The 26,200-nt window shown below is 37.1% G+C and overlaps 1 protein-coding gene across 1 annotated transcript in view; it reads right to left on the bottom strand.

Annotated features, from left to right (window-relative positions):
* Window positions 1–236: 236 nt before the first annotated feature.
* SLC26A7 (solute carrier family 26 member 7) overlaps window positions 237–26,200 on the bottom strand; it is a 179,788-nt gene continuing 153,824 nt past the window's right edge. Inside the window, exons 15-18 of the mRNA XM_060127623.1 lie at window positions 6,988–7,088; window positions 1,578–1,632; window positions 1,392–1,495; window positions 237–314 (exon numbers count right to left, since the gene is read on the bottom strand). Coding sequence (XP_059983606.1) covers window positions 279–314; window positions 1,392–1,495; window positions 1,578–1,632; window positions 6,988–7,088 — 296 coding nt within the window. The 3' untranslated portion in view covers window positions 237–278. The remainder of the gene's footprint in view (window positions 315–1,391; window positions 1,496–1,577; window positions 1,633–6,987; window positions 7,089–26,200) is intronic.

Raw genomic sequence — 26,200 nt, 5'->3', positions numbered from 1 at the left:
TTCATGTTTACCTTTCAGTACACTAAAACTAAATGCATACTGATTTTTATAAAATAACTATAGAATAACCTACAAAGTGAATTTGCTTACTAACAAAGATTAGATAAAATTGTTGGCAAACCTTGAGCAGCGGTTATGTGGTTAGTAAGTCATATCACACTTATTTTAGTAGAGGTCATTTGTAGGATCTACACAACAAAAAATGTTGTGAAAATACTTGAGTATGGCCTCTTCCGGGCAGTTGCTAAAGAAAAGAGCTGTACTGCAGCAAAAGAGTCTCAGATTTCACTGTGGTCACTGAGTTTGCTCAAATTCTGAAATAGAAGGGGAAGAAATTAGCAATTGCTACTTACTTAACCCTTAAGTTGATATCATAGTCAAAGGACAGTAGTAACTGAAGCAAGCTGTCCAGCCAAGCTAAGAAAATGGATATTCTCTGAGGCATCAGAGCATAGAAGTTTAAAGCTCCAGGTCCTAGGTCAGATTGCTGACTTTGAAACTGGCTCTACCATTTACAAATGGTATAACTTCCCTGGACCTCAGTTTCCTTATTTCTAAAAATAGGTTCAATAATAGTATCTACTTCATGAGGTTGTGGCAAATTTAGTGAAGTAACATAGGTAAAGCTCTTAGCATATTCCTGGAACATAATGAGCACACAGTGAATGTTAGGTATATAACAGTAGTAGCAGCAGCAGCAGCAGCAGCAGTAATAGTAGTAGTAGAAATGATAATAATAACAATAATATTATTATTATTCTGTAAATACATACTCTTCTAATTGCACATAATAGGGATGACTCAGAGAGATAACAGATGCTGTTCTAGGGATAAGGAAAGGCCAAACAATTCAAAATCAAAGAAAAATTATGGGAAATCAAAGTTCTAGGAACAGTTCTTAAACTAACCATACAGCCCAGTATTGGAAGATAACTTTGACACTTCAAACCATGTGAGTGTTGGGCTCTGCAAATAGTATTTCCAAAGGTGGCAGTATGAGCTTAGAGTAAAGGGTATGAGAACAGCAAAAAGCTATAAGGCTATATTTAGAGTTTTTGCATTTGACAGAGGTGGATTCCAATTCCCAGGATAGTGGATCCTGGAAGATGCATTTATTTTTATAAGCAAGCAGTTTGCACTTAATAGGTGATCACCAAATCCTCTAAGCAGTGATATTGTTGGAAGATCCAAATTATTAAACAATTCATAACTTGTCCAAAAAAGGAATGAAAAAATTCCTTTACTTGTAGCAGAGGACTTTGAGGAGGGGGCACATTTTAATATGTTTTTAGATATCAGTGGGATAATAGGCTAATATAAAAAATGCAAAGCCCATGTATTCTACATTTCAATTTTCTTATAATTCTGGCATGCAAACTTGCTCAACTCACCTTATTTAAGTGGATGTTAGTTATTGCAGCAGATACTGATTCAAAAAAAATTGGTTTCTCTGAATCTAGGTTTCCCCAGTATTTCATTGCTTTTATCAAAGAAGCTATAAGAAAACACAAGTGATATAAGGTTACATGGAGCAGCAGAAGGATCATGTCCAATGTTAGCCAAGGATACTCCCTTACCTGTGCAGTGGACTAATGATACATCCACACTCTTGTTCTTGCAGTCCGTGTAAACCTGGAAGAATTAAAATAGTACACCCACAATTAATTCAGGATAGCTGGCAGGAAGGAATAAGATGAGCTTCAGAAGGCAGAATTTCTAGTAAAAAAAAAAGCCAATGTTTATGACACCACACCACCAGGGGGTGGCATTGTAACACATTCAGGCATACTCTGACCCACTTCTAAAAGAGATGGTCTTAGCAAAGGAAGATGAACACCAGCAAGGTATTTACCTTTTTTTTTCTTTCTTTCTTTCTTTTTTTTTAAATAGATCTTTATTGGAGTATAATTGCTTCAGAATACTGTGTTAGTTTCTGTTGTACAACAAAGTGAATCAGCTATATGTATACATATATCCCCATATCCCCTCCCTCTTGCATGTCCTTCCGACCCTCTCTATCTCACCCCTCTAGGTGGTCACAAAGCACCGAGCTGATCTCCTTGTGCTATGCTGCTGCTTCCCACTAGCTATCTATTTTACATTTGGTAGTATATATATATGTCGATGCTACTCTCACTTTGCCCCAGCTTCCCCCTCCCCCTCTGTGTCCTCAAGTCAATTCTCTATGTTTATGTCTTTATTCCTGCCCTGCCACTAGGTTCATCAGTGCCATTTTTCTTTTTTTTTAGATTCCATATATATGTGTTAGCATACAGTATTTGTTTTTCTATTTCTGACTTACTTCACTTTGTATGCCAGACTCTAGGTCCATCCACCTCACTACAAATAACTCAATTTCATTTCTTTTTATGGCTGAGTAATATTCCATTGTGTATATGTGTCACATCTTCTTTATCTGTTCATCTGTCGATGGACATTTAGGTTGCTTCCATGTTCTGGCATTTACCTTTTATGTAACTAAGTTTTGCTGCTTACATTTTCCATTTTAATTAATAAAAATAAAAACACCACCTTTCCTTCCCTATAAGAATGATATAAAATTGTTTTCAACCATCTTTTATTGGAAGTCAAGGACCCATCTGTGAATATGATGAAACTGCTTACCTACTGCTTACTTTAATATTTTACAACAATTTGCACATATTCATGGATTCTCTAAACCCCATCCATGGACAGTAAATTGAGAACCTCACTATAATCAAAGCCAAGTTTCATTGCCCAACTTCCATTTTTATGGTCCACCAAGATGAGAGATCCTGACTAATTTTCTTGGCATACTGCAGGGTCTTGCCTTCTTTAAGTCCTAGAAAATCTCAAGTAGTAACAACCTTACTGAAGGCCCTGATCTTAAATTCACCCAGACCAAAGTCAGCCGACAAAACTCAGTAAATCCAGAAGTTTTAGTAATAGTAGGTTGGATTTGGTTACGTAATAGTAAAGTGTCATACATATAAAATGTAGAATGCTGCGTTTACAAAACTTTTTAAGGGTATGCATGATACACCCAAAATTTTCCCTTATATTCTTCCAGCAATAAGCAGTTATCTCTATGGTAGAAGAATTATGGAATAATAGGAGACATCACTCTGGGCATAAATAAACAAGCAAATAAACAAATAAATAATACATGGTCTGAGGCTTGCCATTGAATAAATGGCTCCTGTTTTCGTAAGTTAAAATGACAATTCAAAGTGATCTGTCAGTGTTTTACTTTTTCTTAAGCTCAGTGAAGCACAAACACATTGCTATGGGTGGTTTATTGATGCTGATAAACATATTCTCTAGTTCACTAAGTAGAAGTGTCCTAAGTAGAAGAACAAATAGCATTCACTCCATTTTCTTCAACCTATACCTCTTAGGAGAATCTTCCTTATACCAAAGTGACTGAGAAAATAATCCAGGGAGTGTTTTTGGGAAGCAGGAAGACATGCATGGCTGAAGAGATTCTGTGGCTCTTAATCTGGACCCTATTTCAGGGTGGCAGGAACTAAGAAATAGTATTAGTTGCAGTGATATTATTTTAAGAAATGACTTTTGCAAAGTGAGAACAAATAGAAGCTAGCATTACTGAGTACTTAACTAACTTCTAGAAACCTTTTTATATGCTTTATATACAACATGTCATTTCTAAGCTTCACAACAACTCGAAGTGTTTCTACTTCCAGTTTACAGAAAAGCAAACAAATACTTAAACCCAGATCCTAGAACTAGTTATGTAGCTAATACTTGGACCTAGAATTTGTCTATATTTAAAGTTTATGGTTGTAACATACATCATAATTTACTGTAACCATGATGAAATAAACTAAATAGTAATAAGGAAACTAAAAATAGCAAATTGAAGGGCTTCCCTGGTGACACAGTGGTTGAGAGCCCGCCTGCCGATGCTAGGGGACACGGGTTCGTGCCCCGGTCCGGAAAGATCCCACATGCCGCGGAGCGGCTGGGCCCGTGAGCCATGGCCGCTGAGCCTGTGCGTCCGGAGCCTGTGCTCCGCAACGGGACAGGCCACAGCAGTGAGAGGCCCGCGTAACACACACACACACACAAAAAAGCAAATTGATACAAAACTGCTGGTTTTGTATATACAGAAGGGCAAATGTCTTTCTGCCCATTTAAAAATAAAATGCATCAGTTGACTTATTCTTTCATTATGTTGTGCAATATTTTAAAACCATTAAGATGAATTCTTAAAAGTTTCTTTCTCACCATGCCCAAAACATAGATTATTTGAATTCCTCTGAATTTTCAACCTTAGATCTTAAACTCACTGACAATAAGTAACCATTTCCTCCTCTTTACTAACTCTAAGTCCTGATTTGCAATATCTAGAGAGGACAGCTAATAAATACTGGAGTATATTCAAAACAAATTTTAAATACAATTAAACAAAAAATATACATACTGACTTTTCCCAGTAAAAGGACAATCCTAGTCTAGTGTTGCTCAAAACATAATCCTTGGACAAACTACATTGTTTAAAATGAATATTCCTGGGCCAGAACCAGGACTCAGAAAACTGCATTTTTTTCCTTCCAGTTTTATTGAGTTATAATTGACATACATCATTGTATAAGTTTAAGGTATACAGCATAATGATTTGACATACATACATCATGGAATGATGACCACAATAAGTTTGGTGAACATCCATCATCTAATATAGATACAAAATTAAAGAAATAGAAAAAAGATATTTTTCCTCTGATGAGAACTCTCAGGATTTACTCTCTCAACAACTTTCATATATAACATACAGCAGTGCTCATTCTATTTATCATGGTGTACCTACATCCCTAGTACTTTTTATCTTATAACCAGAAGTTTGTACCTTTTAACTGCCTTCATCCAATTCCCCCTCCCCTCACCCCTTGCCTCTGGTAACCACAAATCTGATCTCTTTTTCTATGAGTTTGTTTGTTTGTTTGCTTTTGGAGTATAATTGACCAACAACACTGTGTTAGCTCCTATTACATAACATAATGTTTCAAAATTTCTGTACATTTCAAAATGATCACTCCATCAAAAGATTGCATCTTAAATAAGCTCCCCAGGTGATCCTTATACACATAGGTTTAACAGTGCTCTTCTAGACCTTGGCAACACAGTAAATAAAAGTGCTGAACACAAGAAGCCCTCCAATGATGAAAGACTCTCTGTTTACAGTCAGGATTTAGATGCAAGAAAAGTATTGAGGTTGAACCCTATGCCAAATTGTGCAAAGTTTTCATGGTGAGCAACAAGAAATTAAAAGCATATTACACGTGGAAAATTTACCAAAAACAGCCACTAGATTTAAGGCCTAGGATATTTAAAATTCAATTCTTTTGCATAATTTATTTTTTTTAATATCTACTAAATCTGAAACAAAATCGCCCCCCCATTTTTACAAAATGAATAAACTGAGATCCAGACAGGTTAGACAATTTTCCTAACACCTCCCAGCGGGTGTGATAGATCTGAGACTACGCTCTGTCACATAGTAAGCTGCTTCTCTTCACATAGTCCCACCCCATCTTCACAGGAAAGCCAGACTGAAGCTGACCTTTGTACTATCTTGAGTTTGAAAGGTTGGACATTTCAAATTTAAAATATGAATGAATAGAGACAGTTATGCAACACCATGAGAAAGCAATCAAAATCTACAATGTGAGACCTTCTAGGACTACTGGTTTTAACTCTTTAAAAGTCAATGTCCAATTTTGACTTCTGGCCATCAAGAGTAATTAATATAAAGACTATCCTATCCTTCGTAAATAGGTAGACAAATGGAGAAAATATATAAATTGTTTTTCGACAACGGGAACAGGCAGAAAAGGACTGAGTTTTCTGAAAGAAAAAAAAACAAATGAGGTGAGCTCTCAGATCATCTCAGCTTTCTGCTTCAAAGCAGTTTGTGGACCGTGACATGATGTCAGGGGGACCCAAGCAAAATGCAGCCACTTTACTGAGCTGAGAAGACAGAACTGGTATTTAGGAAGGCTTGAGTGGGTGAAATTTATGGGAGAGAGTAATGGAAAGAACGGAAATATGCAGGGAAAGAGCTCCAGAAATTGCCATAGGTTATGATTAAGTTTTTGGCTGAATACAAAGCCTCACACAGCAGAAGACTGTATGAAGCCAGGGTAAGAGAACCGCTGGGGAACAAACAGCCAAAGGCGAGATGAACCAAGTTCCACACAGCAGAAGCTAATGGAGGACTGAGGACAGCTGAGAAACAGACATTGCTTGGTCCTCAAGATCCTCCCTCATATTTAGGGTATTGAGGAGAGAATAAATGGAAATTAGAAAGGGAGTACATTCCTTGTTGACTTAGTATTTACTCAAAAAAAAAGGAGGAAACAATTCCAGAAGTGTCTGAGTTTTCCTTGAATTGGCAAAATTAGGTGTTCCATCTAACTAAATGGAGGCTTCAGTTTTAAAGAAGTAAAACTTTTATTTTTTGCAACCGGGATCATGGAGACCCCATGGATATCATGGGGTAGAGGACACGATTGTCTGAGAGAATGGAGAAAAACCCCTGCACTGAGTATTATTTCAGAGACCAGGAATGGTTTCAAGTCAGACTGTACCCATCCATGATGTGAGAGACAACATCCTGCCATCATCAGGCCACTTGCTCATGGAGGGGACTTTTCTCCTTCTTTCTAGAAACCTAGGAGTTGACTGCCCAGCATCTGCTACACCCATTACATCCCAAGTCTATGTTCTGTTCTAACACCCCACATGAATACCTCTACTCCTCCCACGCTCTCCAGATTCACACACAGTTAGAAACTTCACGGCATCTCCTGAAAAGAAATCTACAGTAGTGGGAGTAATAACGTCTGTGCCCTTTGGAGAGAATGGGTGAGATGAGTATTGAAACAAGCAGGATCAAAACCCCAGAGCTGAGAGAGAGGCTGGTGAAACCCTGTTACTAAAGGGAAGGGAAAGAATCAGTCCAAACACAAGCTGTGCAAATACCTCAACAAGCATGGAGACTCCAGAATAGTCATAAAAGGTCAATCCACTGCAATCTAGGATTAAAGAACACTTCTGATTCAGGCAGGGCTGTGTTGCTTCTTCTGTAGGAGGAACAGAGTTGAGTTAGGGAGAATTCTTAGAGATTTTTACTGTTGACATTGTTGAACATTGGGAAGATTAATGGTGGCCTCGTGTTTAACAAGGTTAATTCCAAACACTTTTAATTTTTACATTTTTCAGTTAATTACTAATTATTTTTGAACTCTTTGATTTTTGAATATTCAAATGTTGTCTCAGGTAATTATTACATAACTCAGATAGGAAGATGGGCTAACTTAATTACCAGTATCATTTCACAGATAAACAAACTGAAGCTCAGCAAGTTTAGACGATTCTGAAGGAGACCTGGCAAGTTAATGCCAAACACAGCCCAGAATCGAGGCCGCTAGACATCCTCAAAGTTCTCTTTGCACAATATCCCACATTTTCTTTCATGCGTATGCCCAGAGGTAGAGCCCTATTTTGTGGTGTCTGAAGTTTATACAATTTTCGTGTCACACTAAGGAAAAGATTCTATCTTGGAGTGTGTCCCTCAGACTTAGAAGCGTTCTGTGTGAGGGACCTGAAAATTAAGCTTCATTTGGTTCATAGTAAATCTGACTCTGAATGCACCTGGTGGGAATTTTGTTTTTAATTAGGAGTTCATGACCTCTTTCTCACTAATGTCCTCAGGGCCACAGTTTTCTCATGTGAAATGACATATTTCTAAACAGTGACAGGCCACCACATCTGAGGTCCCTCTAAAGAGTGATAAGGTTCTGAGAGCAAATCATGTAGGCCAAGATTCCCCCACCATTAGAAGGGGGAATTCAAATAAACTCCAATTAATTCATTATTATGAAATTCTCTGAAAATATACATTTTTAATTGGAATAGTTTTGCTATTTAAAATGTCCATGGTTTTCCTCTATAGTGGCTACAGAAAAATTGGAATATGGTTGTTTCTCAATTAGCATTGAAGGGAAGTATGAGGGAAAATCGGTATTTTTAAAAACTAAGAAATGTTACAAAGTAATTTTTAATGTATTTTAAGAGTAGTATTCAGGTATAGGATTTGTTTCCAAGTTTCATCTTTAGATGTATATTCATATTTATTAATTGAAATAATAACAATAGAGCATGAGTTTGTTCACAAAATTTTTTGAAATGAAGTGAACCATACAAATGTGCAAGATCCTATCCCTTTCTTCTAGGAGTTTATCCTTGAGTGCCAAGGATAATGTTGGTAAATAACACATGATTAAAAATGAAAGAGAATGGAAAATTAAGAGAGGAAGAAGTCTCTTTGGAGCAATCAGGGAAGGCTTCACACAAAAGTAAGCTTGAAGGGTATGTTTAATTCCAAAAAGTAGAAACAGGATGGAGTTGTAAGCATTCTAATCACGTGGACAGCTTTAATTAAACACTAATGATAGTCTGAGATCTCAAACTTTTCCTGCTCCCAGTCAATCAATATTTATTGGGGGCCTACCTCATGCCAGGCACTCTAGTAGTGCCTTCTGTTTCCCTTTTTCTCCCATGAGAAGGAGGGCTGAGGGTAAGCATAGATCCAGGCTATGATACTGGCTCCAAATGGTAAATTAGAAACTCAAACAAAACAAAAAGTGAACACAACTTAGCTCTTCCACTGACCACTCGGTAGTAACCATTATAATTCAATATTTGCCTAACTAAAATAGGACCTAGCCCTACTATACCAGGGCTCTTATTTATAAATTCAGATATAATGTGTCCCTGCTCATTATCAGAGATCGGAGAGAGGGTTTAAGAATACAGGAAAAATAAAAATATGTATCCTAAGCAAAGATAAACAGTGGAATGTTGATTGGTATTTATTCCTTTTATCTCCTAGTCTCACAAACACACACACACATGCACACACATATGCACACATATAGATTGGCACTACATTAATTAGTTTAGAGATACATTTATTCCACCTTATTTAGAATTACAGAGGCAGAATTACTAGATCAATATTAAAAGATTTGCTAAGACATTTGGCCAATTATTTGTTTGTGATATGTATTTCCTTGCAAATTTTTTATGATTCATAAATATATTTTTATCCAATTTGGAAATATTTTATTGAATTTTAAGAGTATAAGAATCTATAACAAATATCAGATAAGCTTTCCTGCAAAAGTTCAACAATTAACAAGATAAACATATATAAAATATATATAATGGAGTAGATATTTCCTTACAAAGTTAGATATAAAAATCTTTAGTAAGACTAATCGTTTGCAATGTACCATGGAGTTCAAAATTTGAAGGGCTTGTATGCAATTCTCCTGAATATATCTGTTTTAAAAAATAAACTGTATGTGATTTTTTAAAAGACATCTCAGACCAGCTCTGTTTACATCTTTTCAGAATGTCAATAGTGTACATATCTTTTCAAGCTCTATGTTTAATGAAAACATATTTATACCATGGAAATCGGCAAGTGCAACAAATCAGTGCTTTTCCAACATCCCATGCCATAACCTCCACTCCAAGAGTTGTTTGTCAAAGACTTACCAGCACATCATTACGTAAATCTGGGTACTCTTGTTAAACAAAGAAAATAATCAGTAATGTTTAAAAATTCAATGGCTTGGATTAAATAAATAACTGAAACCTCTGACATATTTAGCAATAGATCTTAAAATGACAGTGATACTCTACACACAGCCTGCTGTCTCTACCTCCATCTTGAGTTGGGATGCTGTGCAACCGCTTTGAGCTAGAAACTCTGCTCTGAAGGTGCTGGGTTTGAGGTCTCTGCACACTGCACCCTATGAGCCAGTGAAACTAGACTAAATGCAAAACAAAAGAAAAAAAAAAGTGGCCTGGAACTGTACCAGCAATATTTTCAATGTCCTCCTGTATACAATTTGGTGAGTTTGGACATATGCAAACACTCATGAAAACATCACCATGATCAAGCTGAAGGTGTCATTACTGTGATCTGTGGGATGATTCTGCACACGAGCTGGTATTTCTCTTTCCTCTCATCAGACTTGGAGCCGTGTGGCTGGCAGGGTCTTGGTGCTCCAGCTGGTGTCAGCTCTGTGCCTCTGAGGTGGGAGAGCTGAGTTCAGGACATTGGTCCACAGAGACCTCCCAGCTCCATGTAATATCAACCAGTGAAAGCTCTCACAGAAATCTCCATCTCAACCCTAAAACCCAGCTCCACTCAGCAAGCAGTAAGCTACAGTGCTGGACAACCTATGCCAAACCACTTGCAAGACAGAAACACAACTCCACCCATTAGCAGAGAGGATGCCTAAAATCATAATGAGGTCACAGACACTCCCTAAAAAGCCAAACAGATGCAGTCCTGCTCACCAGAAAGACAAGATCCAGCCGTATCCACCAGAACATAGGCACTAGTACCCTCCACCAGGAAGCCTACACAACCCGCGAACAAACCATAGCCACTGGAGGTAAAGACCAAAAACAATGGGAACTATGAATGTGCAGCCTGCAGAAAGGAGACACCAAATACAGTAAGTTAATCAAAATGAGAAGACAGAGAAACACACAGCAGATGAAGGAGCAACATAAAAACACACCAGAAAAAAAAAAGAGGAAATAGGCAGTATTCCTGAAAAAGAATTCAGAGTAATGATAGTAAAGATGATCCAAAATCTTGTAAATAGAATGGAGAAAACACAAGAAACGTTTAACAAGGACTTATAAAACTAAGAGGAAACAAAAAATGATGAACAACACAATAAATGAAATTAAAAATTCTCTAGAAGTAATCAACAGCAGAATAACTGAGGCAGAAGAACAGATAAGTGACCTGGAAGATAAAAAAATGGAAATAACTATTGCAGAGCAGAATAAAGAGAAAAGAATGATAAGAATTGAGGACAGTCTTAGAGACTACTGGGACAACATTAAATGCACCGACATTTGAATTATAGGGTTTCCAGAAGAAAAAGAGAACAAGAAAGAGTCTGAGAAAATATTTGAAGAGACTATAGTTGAAAATTTCCCTAACATGGGAAAGGAGATAGTCAATCAAGTCCAGGAGGCACAGAGAGTCCCATACAGGATAAATGCAAGGGGAAACACACCAAGACACATATTAACCAAACTACCAAAAGTTAAATACAAAGAAAAAATATTAAAAGCAGCAAGGGAAAAAAACAAATAACATACAGGGGAATCCCCATAAGGTTAACAGCAGACCTTACAGCAGAAACTCTGCAAGCCAGAGGGAGAGCCAGGACATATTTAAAGTGATGAAAGGGAAAAATATACAACCAAGATTACTCTACGCGTCAAGGATCTCATTCAGGTTTGATGGAGAAATTAAAAGCTTTACAGACAAGCAAAAGCTAAGAGGCTTCAGCACCACCAAAACAGCTTTAAAGCAATTGCTAAAAGAACTTCTCTAGGCAGGAAACACAAGAGAGGGAAAAGACCTACAATAACAAAACCAAAACAATTAAGAAAATGGTAATAGGAATATACATATTGATAATTACCTTAAATGTAAATGGATAAAATGCTCTCACCAAAATACAGAGGCTGGCTGAATGGATACAAAAACAAGACCCATATATATGCTGTCTACAAGAGGCCCACTTCAGACTAGGGACACATACATCCTGAAAGTGAGGGGATGGAAAAATATATTCCATGCAAATGGAAAATCAAAAGAAAGCTGGAGTAGCAATACTCATATCAGACAAAATAGACTTTAAAATAAAGACAATTATGAGAGACAAAGCAGGACACTACATAATGATCAAGGGATCAATTCAGGAAGAAGATATAACAATTGTAAATATTTATGCACCCAACATAGGAGCACCTCAATACATAAGGCAAATGCCATAAAAGGGGAAATCATAAGCCATAAAAGGGGAAATCAACAGTAACACAATCATAGGAGGGGACTTTAACACCCCACTTTCACCAATGAACAGATCATCCAAAATGCAAATAAATACGGAAACACAAGCTTTAAATGATACATTAAACAAGGTGGACTTAATTGATATTTATAGGACATTCCATGCAAAAACAACAGAATACACTTTCTTCTCAAGTGCTCATGGAACATTCTCCAGGATAGATCATAGCTTGGGTCACAAATCAAGCCTTGGTAAATTTAAGAAAATTGAAATTCTATCAAGAATCTTTTCTGACTGCAATGTTATAAGACTAGATACTAATTACAGGAAAATATCTGTAAATAATGCAAACACATGGAGGCTAAACAATACACTACTTAATAACCAAGAGGTCACTGAAGAAAACAAAGAGGAAATCAAAAAATACCTAGAAACAAATGACAATGAAAACACACAGACCCAAAACCTATGGGATACAGCAAAAGCAGTTCTAAGAGGGAAATTTATAGCATTACAATCCTACCTCAAGAAACAAGAAATATCTCAAATAAAAAACCTAACATTACACCTAGAACAATTAGAGGAAGAAGAAAAAAAAACCCAAAGTTAGCAGAAGGAAGGATATCATAAAGAACAGATCAGATATAAATGAAAAAGAAATGAAGGAAGCCATAACAAAGATCAATAAAACTAAAAGCTGGTTCATTGAGAAGATAAATAAAATTGATAAACCATTAGCCAGACTCATCAAGAAAAAAAACGGGAGAAGACTCAAACCAATAGAATTTTAAATGAAAATGAAGAAGTAACAACTGACACTGAAGAAATACCAATGATCATGAGAGATTACTACAAGCAACTATATACCAATAAAATGGACAACCTGGAAGAAATGGACAATTACTTAGAAAAGCACAACTTCTGAGAGTATACTAGGAAGAAATAGAAAATATGAACAAACCAATCACAAGCACTGAAAATTAAACTGTGATTAAAAATTTTCCAACAAAAGGAAGCCTAGGACCAGATGGCTTCACACGTGACTTCTCTCAAACATTTAGAGAAGTGCTAACACTTATCCTTCTCAAAGTCTTTCAAAATATAGCAGAGGGAGGAACACCCCCAAACTCATTCTACAATGCCACCATCACCATGATACCAAAACCGGACAAAGATGTCACAAAGAAATAAAACTACAGGGCAATATCACTGATAAACATAGATGCAAAAATCCTCAAGAAAATACTAGCAAACAGAATCTAACAGCACATTAAAAGGACGATAAACCATGATCAACTGGGGTTTATCCCAGAAATGCAAGGATTCTTCACTATATACAAATTGATCAATGTGATACACCATATTAACAAATTGAAGGAGAGAACCCATATGATTGTCTCAATAGATGGAGAAAAAACTTTCAACAAAATTCAACACCCGTTTATAATAAAAATCTCTGGAAAGTAGGCAAAGATGGAACTTACCTCAACATAATAAAGGCCATATACGCCAAACCCACAGCCAACCTTGTTCTCAATGGTTAAAAATTGAAACCACCTCCTCCAAGATCAGGAATAAGACAAGTTTGTCCATTCTCACCATTATTATTCAACATAGTTTTGGAAGTTTTAGCCACAGTCATCAGAGAAATAAAGGAAATTCAAAGCGGAAAAGAAGTAAAGTTGTCACTGTTTGCAGATGACATGATACTATACATAGACAATCCTAAAGATGGTACTAGAAAACTTCTAGACCTAATCAATGAATTTGGTAAAGTAGCAGCATACAATGTTAATGTACAGAAATCTTTTACATTCCTATACATTAATGATGAAAAATCTGAAAGATAAATTAAAGAAACGCTCCCATTTACCATTGCAACAAACAGAATAAAATACCTAGTAATAAACCTACATATGGAGACAAAAGACCTGTATGCAGAAAACTATAAGACACTGATGAAAGAAGTTAAGGATGATACAAGCAGATGGAGAGATATACTATGTCTTGGATTGGAAGAATCAACATTGCAAAAATGACTATACTACCCAAAGAAATCTACAGATTCAGTGCAATCTCTATCAAAGTATCAATGGCATTTTTCACAGAACTAGAACAAAAAATTTCACAATTTGTATGGAAACACAAAAGACCCTGAATAGCCAAAGCAATCTTGAGAAAAAAAAAAAAAAAAAAAAAAACGGAGCTGGAGAAATCAGGCTCCCAGAGTTCACACTATACTACAAGACTACAGTAATCAAGACAGTATGGTACTGGCACAAAAACAGAAATATAGATCAATGGAACAGGATATAAAGTCCAGAGATAAACCCACGCACATATGGTCACCTTATTTTTGATAAAGGAAGCAAGAATATACAGTGGAGAACGGACAGCCTCTTCACTAAGTGGTGCAGGGGAAACTGGACAGCTACATGTAAAAGAATGCAATTAAAACACTCCCTAACACCATACAGAAAAATAAACTCAAAATGGATTAAAGACCTAAATGAAAGGTCAGACACTATAAAAGTTTTAGAGGAAAACATAGGCAGAACACTGTATGACATAAATCACAGCAAAATCCTTTTTGACCCACCTCCTAGAGAAATGAAAATAAAAACAAAAATAAACAAATGGGACCTAATGAAACTTAAAAGCTTTTGCACAGCAAAGGAATCCAAAAACAAGATGAAAAGACAACCCTCAGAATGGGAGAACATTTCTGCAAATGAAGCAACTGACAAAAGATTAATCTTCAAGGTTTACAAGCAGCTCATGCAGCTCAATATCAAAAAAACATATAACCAATCCAAAAATTGGTAGAAGACCTAAATAGACATTTCTCCAAAGTAGGTATACAGATTTCCAACAAACACATGAAAGGATGCTCAACATCACTAATCATCAGAGAAATGCAAATCAAAACTACAGTGAGGTATCACCTCACAGCAGTCAGAATAGCCATCATCAAACTATCTACAAACAATAAATGCTGTAGAGGGTGTGGAGAAAAGGGAACCCTCTTGCACTGCTGGTGGGCAGGTAAATTGATACAGCCACTATGGAAAACAGTATGGAAGTTCCTTAAAAAACTAAAAATAGAACTACCATAAGACCCAGCAATCCTACTACTGGGCTTATACCCTGAGAAAACCATAATTCTAAAAGAGTCATGTACCACACTGTTCATTGCAGCTCTATTTACAATACCAGGACATGGAAGCAACCTCAGTGTCCATCGACTGATGAATGGATAAAGAAGATGTGGCACATATATACAATGGAATATTACTCAGCCATAAAAAGAAATGAAATTGAGTTATTTGTATTGAGGTGGATGGACCTAGAGACTGTCATACCAAGTGAAGTAAGTCAGAAAGAGAAAAATAAAAACCGTGTGCTAACACACACATGTATGGAATCTAACAACAAAAAAATGATTCTGAGGAACCTAGGATCAGAATAGGAATAAAGACGCAGACATAGAGAATGAACTTGAGGAAACGGTGAGAGGGGATTGCAAGCTGGGATGAAGTGAGAGAGTGGCTTGGACTTATATATACTACCAAATATAAAGTAGATAACTAGTAGGAAACAGCCACATAGCACAGGGAGATCAACTCAGTTCTTTGTGGCTACCTAGAGGGGTGGGATAGGGAGGGTGGGAGGGAGATGCAAGAGGGATGAGATATGTGGATATATGTATATGTATAGCTGATTCACTTTATTATAAAGCAGAAACTAACACACCCTTGTAAAGCAATTATACTCCAATAAAGATGTTAAAAAAAGACAGTGATGATACAATTTGAGAACAAAATTAAAGAAGTCTTTTTTTACATTTTCTTACACAGCATTATTCTTAACAAATGGCATATGTTTTTTATAATATATTACATATTTCAAAATAAGCTTAATCTAAACTCCTTAGTCCAAAAATTTATGTAGAAAAAGTTATTATTAATATCTAATCCCCCAAATTATATAAATTATGAATTTTTGAGATTTTTAAGGCTTATTATTTATTTACTAGAAAGCATAATTGTTATTGGCAATATTTAATAGAATTAAATATATATATTCAATATAATCTGAAAAATATTAACAACTATTTCATTTGGAAAATGTCAATGCATTGCTTTTCCTGAAGGAGGTACATAAATTATTACCCATAACTAACTTTATGGTATGCATTCTATCATCCCCATTCCTTAGCAAGCCAAACATGGCTAATCAATCATGGTAATTTTTCCACTTATGTCAAAGAAGACCTCAGAATTTTTATCAATTCAGTGCTGCAGGAAGTCACTACTAGTTCATAAGAAATTTACTTGTTGATCTGAAAATAACATTCCAGTGAAAAAACTCTGTATATATTATTTGGAGAGATTGATCACTAGATCTAAATGATTCAGAAATGGTGGTTAAAAGGTACAGAAAATTATTTAAGAACTATGTTTCTTTCTCTTTTCTATCCTAGCACATTTATTTCACTTGTAAATTATACTTGCCATTCTCTGTATTTTCTTGCAATTATTTCATTATTTAAGTGATGATAGATTGTTAACTATGAAAATGTTTGGGTTTAATCAATAGAGAAACAAAAATTTTCCTTCCATTCTTACAGTGTGCTTGCTCTGTCTTTCATTTTTACATTCAAGTTTCCTCTTTTCTGCTCCTTTATTCAAAATGCATGCACATTTTCACATCATCCAAAAAAAAAAAAATAAAAGAATTGTGCCATGTATTTGTGGATAATCATTTAAGTAAGCTATATTAAGAGAAGCAATTCATGATGTTTTTTGTAAATAAAAAGACATTCTTAACGGCAAAGTTACCATTTCACTCAAATGGAAATTTAAATACAACGGACATTTCTGAAATCTTTCCAAAAATAAGTGAAATTTTCTTTTACACTCTCAGTTTTGCCATTGTAATGATTTTATGGCTATATCCTCATGTTCTAAGCTTCTAAGTAAATCAACCAGTGCAATAAAAATCACATTGTTATAGAAAAGAGTAAAGTGAATGCACAGCTAATATCCTGCCTTATGCAAAATGAGGTAAGCTTGGAGCATGTACAAAGGAGACAACTAATCTGTACCCATGTGGGATGTGGTAAATGATGGGCTTTATCTACAAAAAACAACATTTCAGAAAGAAATTAACAACCAGGTGTGGGTGAGCAATTAACTCCAGACTGTGCAAGCCAGCTCTTTCCTGTGGAATATTCATTAACTCCTTTTATTAAAAAGTATTCATAGTTGCATAATTTAGGAGTGCTTCTTTTATACTTCAAAATGTTCTTGACAGTCTGTGAGTCATTCATAATTTTTTAAAAGAAGGCATTTTCTGTTGATATCAAGTAACTATTGAGAAACAGATTTACATCTCAAACTTCTCAAGAAAACAAGGATCTCAGAAATATTTAGGACAAACCAAAACACTATCTTTGGAAAACATGTGCACATATTATTGAGCATCTCTCTAATTCATTCATTCATTCAAGCAGTCAATCAATATAGAAGTATTGGGTGCTTAGTCTAAGCATTGTCCTAAAAATACAAGCAGAATGATGGACAAGAGAGATGACAGTCCTTACCCTCAATAGACTCACAACCAAGCTAGGAAACCAGTCAGTTGAACTAGTAATCTGAAGTGTTACAAAGGCTGGGAAAGTTATGCAGAAAGTGCTAAGGAGGTACAGGATACACCTCATATTATAGACAGAATAATGACCCCCAATTATGTCCATATCTTAATCCCTAGAACCTGTGGAATATGTTGCCTTACATGGCAAAAGGAATTTTGCAGACTTGATTAAATTAAGGATCTTGAGATGAGCAGATTACTCTGGATTATTGTGGTGAGGGAGGTCCAATGTAATTATAAGAGTTCTTATGAGAGGGAGGCAGGAGGGTCAGAGTCAGAGAGGGAGATGTGGTGATGGAAGAAGAGGTCAGAGAGATATGAAAATGCCAACACTGCTGGTTTGAAGATGGAGAAAGGGGCCATGAGCCAAGGAAAGTGAATGGCCTCAAGAAATTGAAAAGGACAAGGAAGTAGAAGTGCTCTCCCCTAGAGTCTCCAGACGAAATACAGCTGGTTTGGGGAACTAGAAGTGGGGGGGCGGTTGAGAGAGGGGAGCTAATTTAGGTTTCAGCATCCATGATGACAGAAATCATGCCTGCTTTCTTCATCCTTGAATATACAGCATCTGTCATTGTGCCTAGGACTCAGAAGATGTCCATTAAATACAAAAATATTTGCTGAGTGAACAAGGACATGATAATACAGGAATGAAAGGAAGAATGGGACATGTAACGTGAGATTTGGAGGATAGTTTGAAGTTAAGCAGGTAAGAAGGTGGTGGAGGGAGACCTTCAAGAAGGCAGAAGAGTAAGATGTGGAGATCACCTTCCTCCCCACAAATACATCAGAAATACATCTACATATGGAACAACTCCTTCAGAACACCAACTGAGTGCTGGCAGAAGACCTCAGACCTCCAAAAAAGCAAGAAACTCCCCTCGTACCTGGGTAAGGCAAAAGAAAAAACAAAAAACAGAGACAATAGAATAGGGATGGGACCTGCACCAGCGGGGAGGGAGCTGTGAAGGAGGAAAGGTTTCCACACAGTAGGAAACCCTTTGCGGGCAGAGACTGCGGGGCGGAGTGGGGAAGCTTCGGAGTCATGGAGCAGAGCACAGCAACAGGGGTGCAGAGGGAAAAGCAGAGAGATTCCCACACAGAGGATCGGTGCCGACCAGCACTCACCAGCCCGAGAGGCTTGACTGGTCACCCGCCGGGACGTGTGGGGGCTGGGACCTGATGCTCAGGCTTCAGAGGTCAGATCCCAGGGAGAGGACTGGAGTTGGCTGCGTGAACACAGACTGCAGAGGGCTAGTGAGCCATGGCTAGCCAGGAGGGAGTCCAGGAAAAGGTCTGGAACTGTCGAGGAGGCAAGAGACTTTTTATTGCCTCTTTGTTTCCTGGTGCACGAGGAGAGGGGATTAAGAGCGCTACTTAAAGGAGCTCCAGAGATGGGTGCCAGCGGCGGCTATCAGCGTAGACCCCAGAGACAGGCATGAGATGCTAAGATTGCTGCTGCAGCCACTAAGAAGTCTGTGTGCAAGCACAGGTCATTATCCATACCTCCCCTCCTGGGAGACTGTGTAGCCCGCCACTGCCAGGGTCCCATGATCCAGGGACAACTTCCTTGGGAGAACACACAGCACGCCTCAGGCTATTGCAATGTCATGTTGGCCTCTGCTGCCGCAGGCTCGCCCTGCACTCCGTACCCTTTCCTCACCCCAGCCTAAGTGAACCAGATTCCCTAATCAGCTGCTCCTTTAACCCCATCCTGTCTGAGCGAAGAACAGAAGCCCTCAGGCGACCTACATGCAGAGGCAGGGCCAAATCCAAAGCTGAATCCCAGGAGCTGTGCGAACAAAGAAGAGAAAGGGAAATCTCTCCCAGGAGCCTAAGGAGCAATGGATTAAATCCCCACAGTCAACCTGATGTACCCTGCATCTGTGGAATACCTGAATAGACAACGAATCATCCCAAATTGAGGAGGTGGACTTTGGAAGCAAGGATATATATTTTTTTTCCCTTTTTCTCTTTTTGTAAGTGTGTATGCGTATGCTTCTGTGTGTGATTTTGTCTGTATAGTTTTGCTTTTACCATTTGACTTAGGGTTCCCTCTCTCTGTTTTCTTTTTTTTTTTTTTTTTAGTATAGTTTTCACAACTTGCTATCATTGGTGGATTTGTTTTTTAGTTTGGTTGTTCTTTCTTTCGTTCTTTTTTTAAATTAATTAAAACAATTTTTAAATGATTATTTTTGAGTTTTTCTTTTAATAACTTTTTAATTTTATTTTATCTTTTTCTTTCTTTCTTTCTTTTTTCTCCCTTTTATTTTGAGCCGTGTGGATGACAGATTCTTGGTGCTCCAGCCAGGCATCAGGGATATGCCTCTGAGGTGGGAGAGCCAAGTTCAGGACATTAGTCCACCAGAGATCTCTCAGCTCCACATAATATCAAATGGTGAAAATCTCCCAGAGATCTCCATCTCAATACCAAGACCCAGCTCCACTTAACGACCAGAAAGCTACAGTGCTAGACACCCTATGCCAAACAAATAGCAAGACAGGGACACAACCCCACCCATTAGCAGAGAGGCTGCCTAAAACCATAATAAGGTCATAGACACCCCAAATACACACCACCAAATGTGGACCTGCCCAATAGAAAGACAAGATACAGGCTCATCCACCAAAACACAGGCAACAGTCCCCTCCACCAGGAAGCCTACGTGACTGCTGAACCAACCTTAGCCACTGGGGGCAGACACCAGAAACAACAGGAACTGTGAACCTTCAGGCTGTGAAAAGGAGACCCCAAACACAGTAAGTTAAGCAAAATGAGAAGACTAAGGAACACACAGCAGATGAAGGAGCAAGGTAAAAAACCACCAGACCTAAATAATGAAGAAGAAATAGGCAGTCTACCTGAAAAAGAATTCAGAATAATGATAGTAAAGGTGATCCAAAATATTGGAAATAGAATGGAGAAAATGCAAGAAACGTTTAACAAGGACCTAGAAGAACTAAAGTGCAAACAAACAATCATGAACAGCACAATAAATGAAATTAAAAATTCTCTACAAGGGATCAATAGAAGAATAACTGAGGGAGAAGAACGGATAAGTGACCTGGAAGATAAATAGTGGAAAACACTACTGCAGAGCAGAATAAAGAAAAAAGAATGAAGAGAATTGAGGACAGTCTCAGAGACTTCTGGGACAATATTAAACACACCAACATTCGAATTATAGGGGTCCCAGAAGAAGAGAAAAAGAAAGAGAAGGAGAAAATACTTGAAGAGATTATGGTTGAAAACTTCCCTAATATGGTAAAGCAAATAGTTAATCAAGTCCAGGAAGCACAGAGAGTCCCATACAGGATAAATCCAAGGAGAAATGCACAAAGACACATATTAATCAAACTGTCAAAAATTAAATACACAGAAAATCTGTTAAAAGCAACAAGGGAAAAACAACAAATAACATACAAGGGAATCCCCATAAGGTTAACAGCTCATCTTTCATCAGAAACTATACAAGCCAGAAGGGAGTGGCAGGACATATTTAAAGTGATGGAAGGGAAAAACCTACAACCAAGATTACTCTATGCAGCAAGGATCTCATTCACATTCGATGGAGATTAAAACCTTTAAAGAAAAGCAAAAGCTAAAAGAAGTCAGCACCACCAAACCAGCTTTACAACAAATGTTAAAGGAACTTCTCTGGGCAGGAGACACAACAGAAGGAAAAGACCTACAATAACAACCTCCAAAAAGTAAGAAAATGGTAATAGGAACATACATATTGGTGACTACTTTAAGTGTAAATGGATTAAATGCTCCAACCAAAAGACATAGACTGGCTGAATGTATACAAAAAGAAGACCTGTATATATGCTGTCTACAAGATACCCACTTCAGACCTAGGGACACATGCATCCTGAAAGTGAGGGGATGGAAAAAGATATTCCATGCAAATGGAAATCAAAATAACTCTGGAGTAGCAATTCTCATATCAGACAAAATGGACTTTAAAACACAGACTATTACAAGAGAAAAGAAGGACACTACATAATGGATTGATCAAGGGATCAATCCAAGAAGAAGATATAACAATTGTAAATATTTATGAACCCAACATAGGAGCACCTCAATACATAAGGCAAATACTAACAGCCATAAAAGGAGAAATCGACAGTAACACAATCACACTAGGGGAATATAACACCCCAATTTCACCAATGGACTGATCATCCAAAATGAAAATAAATAAGAAAACACTACCTATAAATGATACATTAAACAAGATGAACTTAATTGATATTTATAGGACATTCCATCCAAAAACAACACAACACACTTCTTTCCCAAGTGCTCATGAAACATTCTCCAGGATACATCATATCTTGGGTCACAAATCAAGCCTGGGTACGTTTAAGAAAATTGAAATCATATGAGGTAGCTTTTCTGACCACAACACTATGAGACTAGATATCAATTACAGGAAAACATATGTAAAGAATACAAACACATGGAGGATAAAAAATACACTACTTAATAACTAAGAGATCACTGAAGAAATCAAAAAGGAAATCACAAAATATCTAGAAACAAAGGAAAATGAAAACAAGATGAGCCAAAACTTAAGAGATGCAGCAAAAGCTGTATTAAGAGGGAAGAGTATAGCAATACTATCCAACCTTAAGAAACACTTCAAATAAACCAAGTAACCTTACACCTGAAGGAATTAGAGAAAGAAGAACAAAAAACCTGCAAAGTTACCAGAAGGAAAGAAACCATAAAGATAAGACCAGAAATAAATAAAAAATAAATGAAGGAAACGAGAGCAAAGATCAATAAAAGTAAAAGCTGTTTTCTGAGGGCTTCCCTGGTGGTGCAGTGGTTGAGAGTCCACCTGCTGATGCAGGGGACATGGGCTTGTGCCCAGGTCCAGGAAGAGCCCACATGCTGCAGAGAGGCTGGGCCCGTGAGCCATGGCCACTGAGCCTGTGCGTCCGGAGCCTGTGCTCTGCAATGGGAGAAGCCACAACAGTGAGAGACCCATGTACCGCAAAAAATAAATAAATAAAAAGCTGTTTCTCTGAGAAAATAAACAAAATTGAGAAACCGTTAGCCAGACTCAGAAAGAAAAAGTGGGGTAAGACTCAAATCAATAGAATTAGCAATGAAAAAGGAGAAATAACAACTGACACTGCAGAAATACCAAGGATCATGAGAGATTACTACAAGCAACTATATGCCAATAAAAAGGACAACCTGGAAGAAATGGACAAATTCTTAGAAATGCACAACTTCCTAGACTGAACCAGGAAGAAATAGAAAATATGAACAGACCAATCACAAGCACTGAAATTGAAACTGTGATTAAAAATCTTCCAACAAGCAAAGGCCCAGGACCAAATGGCTTCACAGGCGAATTCTATCAAACATTTAGAGAAGAGGTAACACGTATCCTTCTAAAACTCTTCCAAAATATGGCAGATGAAGGAACACTCCCAAACATATTCTACAAGGCCACCATCACCATGACACCAGAAGCAGACAAAGATGTCACAAAACAGAAAACTACCGACCAATATCACTGATGAACATATATGCAAAAATCCTCAGCAAAATGCTAGCAAACAGAATCCAACAACACATTAAAAAGATCAAACTCCATGACCAAGTGGGGTTTATCCCAGGAATGCAAGGATTCTACATTATATGCAAATCAATCAATGTGATATACCATAGTAAAAAATTGAAGGAGAAAAACCATATGATTATTTCAATAGATGCAGAGAAAACATTCGACAGAATTCAACACCCATTTATAATAAAAACCATTCAGAAAGTAGGCATAGCGGGAACTTATCTCAACATAATAAAGGTCATATATGACAAACCCATAGCCAACATCGTCCTCAATGGTGAAAAACTGAAACCATTTCCACTAAGATCAGGAGCAAGATAAGGTTGCCCACTCTCACCAGTATTATTCAACATAGTTTTGGAAGTTTTAGCCACAGCAATTAGAGAAGAAAAAGAAATAAAAGGAATCCAAAGTGGAAAAGAAGAAGTAAAGTTGTCACTGTTTGCAGATGACATGATACTATACATAGAGAATCCTAAAGATGCTACCAGAAAACTACTAGAGCTAATCAATGAATTTGGTAAAGTAGCAGGATACAAAATTAATGCACAGAAATCTCTTTCATTCCTATACACTAATGATGAAAAATATGAAGCTGAAATTAAGAATACGTTCCCACTTACCACTGCAATAAAAAGTATAAAATACCTAGGAATAAACCTACCTAAGGAGACAAAGGACCTATATGCAGAAAACTATAAGACACTGAAAAAAGAAATTAAAGGTGATACAAATAGATGGAGAAATATACCATGTTCTTGGATTGGAAGCATGAACATTGTGAAAATGACTATATTACCCAAAGTAACACACAGATTCAATGCAATCCCCATCAAACTACCACTAGCATTTTTTACAGAACTGGGAGGAAAAATTTCACAATTTGTATGGAACCACAAAACACCCTGAAGAGCCAAAGCAATCTTGAGAAAGAAAAATGCAGCTGGAGGAATCAGCACCCTGACTTCAGACTACACTACAAAGCTATGGTAATCAAGACAGTATGGTACTGGCACAAAAACAGAAATATAGATCAATGGAACAGGATAGAAAGCCCAGAGATAAACCCATGCACATGTGGTCAACTTATCTTTGATAAAGGAGGCAAGAATATCCAACGGAGAAAAGACAGCCTCTTCAATAAGTGGTGCTGGGAACACTGGACAGCTATGTGTAAAAGAATGAAATTAGAACACTCCCTAAAACCATACACAAAAATAAACTCAAAACGCATTAAGAACATAACTGTAAGGCCAGACACTATCAAACTCTTAGAGGAAAACATAGGTGGAACACTCTATGACATAAATGACAGCAAGATCCCTTTTGACCCACCTCCTAGAGGAATGGAAATAAAAATAAACAAATGGGACCTAATAAAACTTAAAAGCTTTTGCACAGCAATGGAAAACATGAACAAGATGAGAATACAACCCTCCGAATGGGAGAAAATATTTGCAAATGAAGCAACTGACAAAGGATTAATCTCCAAAATTTACAAGCAGCTCATGTAGCTCAATATCAAAAAAACAAACAACCCAATATAAAAATGGGCAGAAGACCTAAATAGACATTTCTCCAAACAAGATACACAGATTGCCAACAAGCATATGAAAGAATCCTCAACATCATTAATCATTAGAGAAATGCAAATCAAAACTATGTTGCGATATCCTCTCACACTGGGCAGAATGGCCATAATCAAAAAACCTACAAACAATAAATGCTGGAAAGGGGATGGAGAAAAGGGAACCCTCATACACTGTTGGTGGGAATGTAAATAGATAGAGCCACTGTGGAGAACAGTATGGAGGTTCCTTAAAAAACTAAAAATAGAACTCCCATATGACCCAGCAATTCCACTACTGGGCATTTACCCTGAAAAACCATAATTCAAAGAGAGTCATGTACCACAATGTTCATTGCAGCTCTACTTACAATAGCGAGGACATGGAAGCACCCTAAGTGTCCATCGACAGATGAATGGATAAAGAAGATGTGGCACATATATACAATAGAATATTACTCAGCCATAAAAAGAAACAAAATTGAGTTATTTGTAGTGAGGTGGGTGGACCTAGAGTCTGTCATACAGAGTGAAGTAAGTCAGAAAGAGAAAAACAAATACTGTATGCTAACACATATATATGGAATCTAAAAGTAAAAGAAAAAATGGTCTTGAAGAACCTAGGGACCAGATGGGAATAAAGACGCAGACCTACTAGAGAATGGACTTGAGGACACGGGGAGTGGGAAGGGTAAGCTGGGACAAACTGAGAGACTGGTACTGTATATATGGACATATATACACTACCAAATGTAAAATAGATAGCTAGTGGGAAGCAGTCACCCAGCACAGGGAGATCAGCTCAGTGCTTTGTGATCAGATAGATGGTGGGATAGGGAAGGTGGGAGGGAGGAAGATGCAAGAGAAAAGAGATATGAGGATATACGTATAGCTGATTCACTTTGTTATAAAACAGAAACTAAAACACCATTGTAAACCAATTATACTCCAATAACTATGTTAAAAAAGAAAAAAAAGGGAGAAGACTCAAAACAATAGAATTAGAAATTAAAAAGGAGAAGTAACAACTGACACTGAAGAAATACAAAGCACCATGAGAGATTACTACAAGCAACTCTATGCCAATAAAATGGACAACCTGGAAGAAATGGACAAATTCTTAGAAAAGCACAACTTTCTGAGACTTAACCAGGAAAAAATTAAAAAATATATACAGACAAAACACAAGCACTGAAATTGGGACTGTGATTTACAATCTTCCAACAATCATAAGCCAAGGACCAGAAGGCTTCACAGGTGAATTCTATCAAACATTTAGGGAAGAGTTATTACCTGTCCTTCTCAAACTCTTCCAAAGTAGAGCAGAGGGAGGAACACTCACAAACTTATCCTATGAGGCCACCCTCTTAACAAAATCAGAAAAAGATGTCACAATAAGAGTACTATAGGCCAAAATCAGTGGTGAATATAGATGCAAAAATCCTCAAAAAAATAGTAGCAAACAGAATCCAACAGCTCATTAATAA

This window comes from Lagenorhynchus albirostris, chromosome 17 (genome assembly GCF_949774975.1).
Source record: "Lagenorhynchus albirostris chromosome 17, mLagAlb1.1, whole genome shotgun sequence".
Taxonomy (NCBI): Eukaryota; Metazoa; Chordata; class Mammalia; order Artiodactyla; family Delphinidae; genus Lagenorhynchus; species Lagenorhynchus albirostris.
This window is presented reverse-complemented; position numbering and strand designations above follow the sequence as displayed.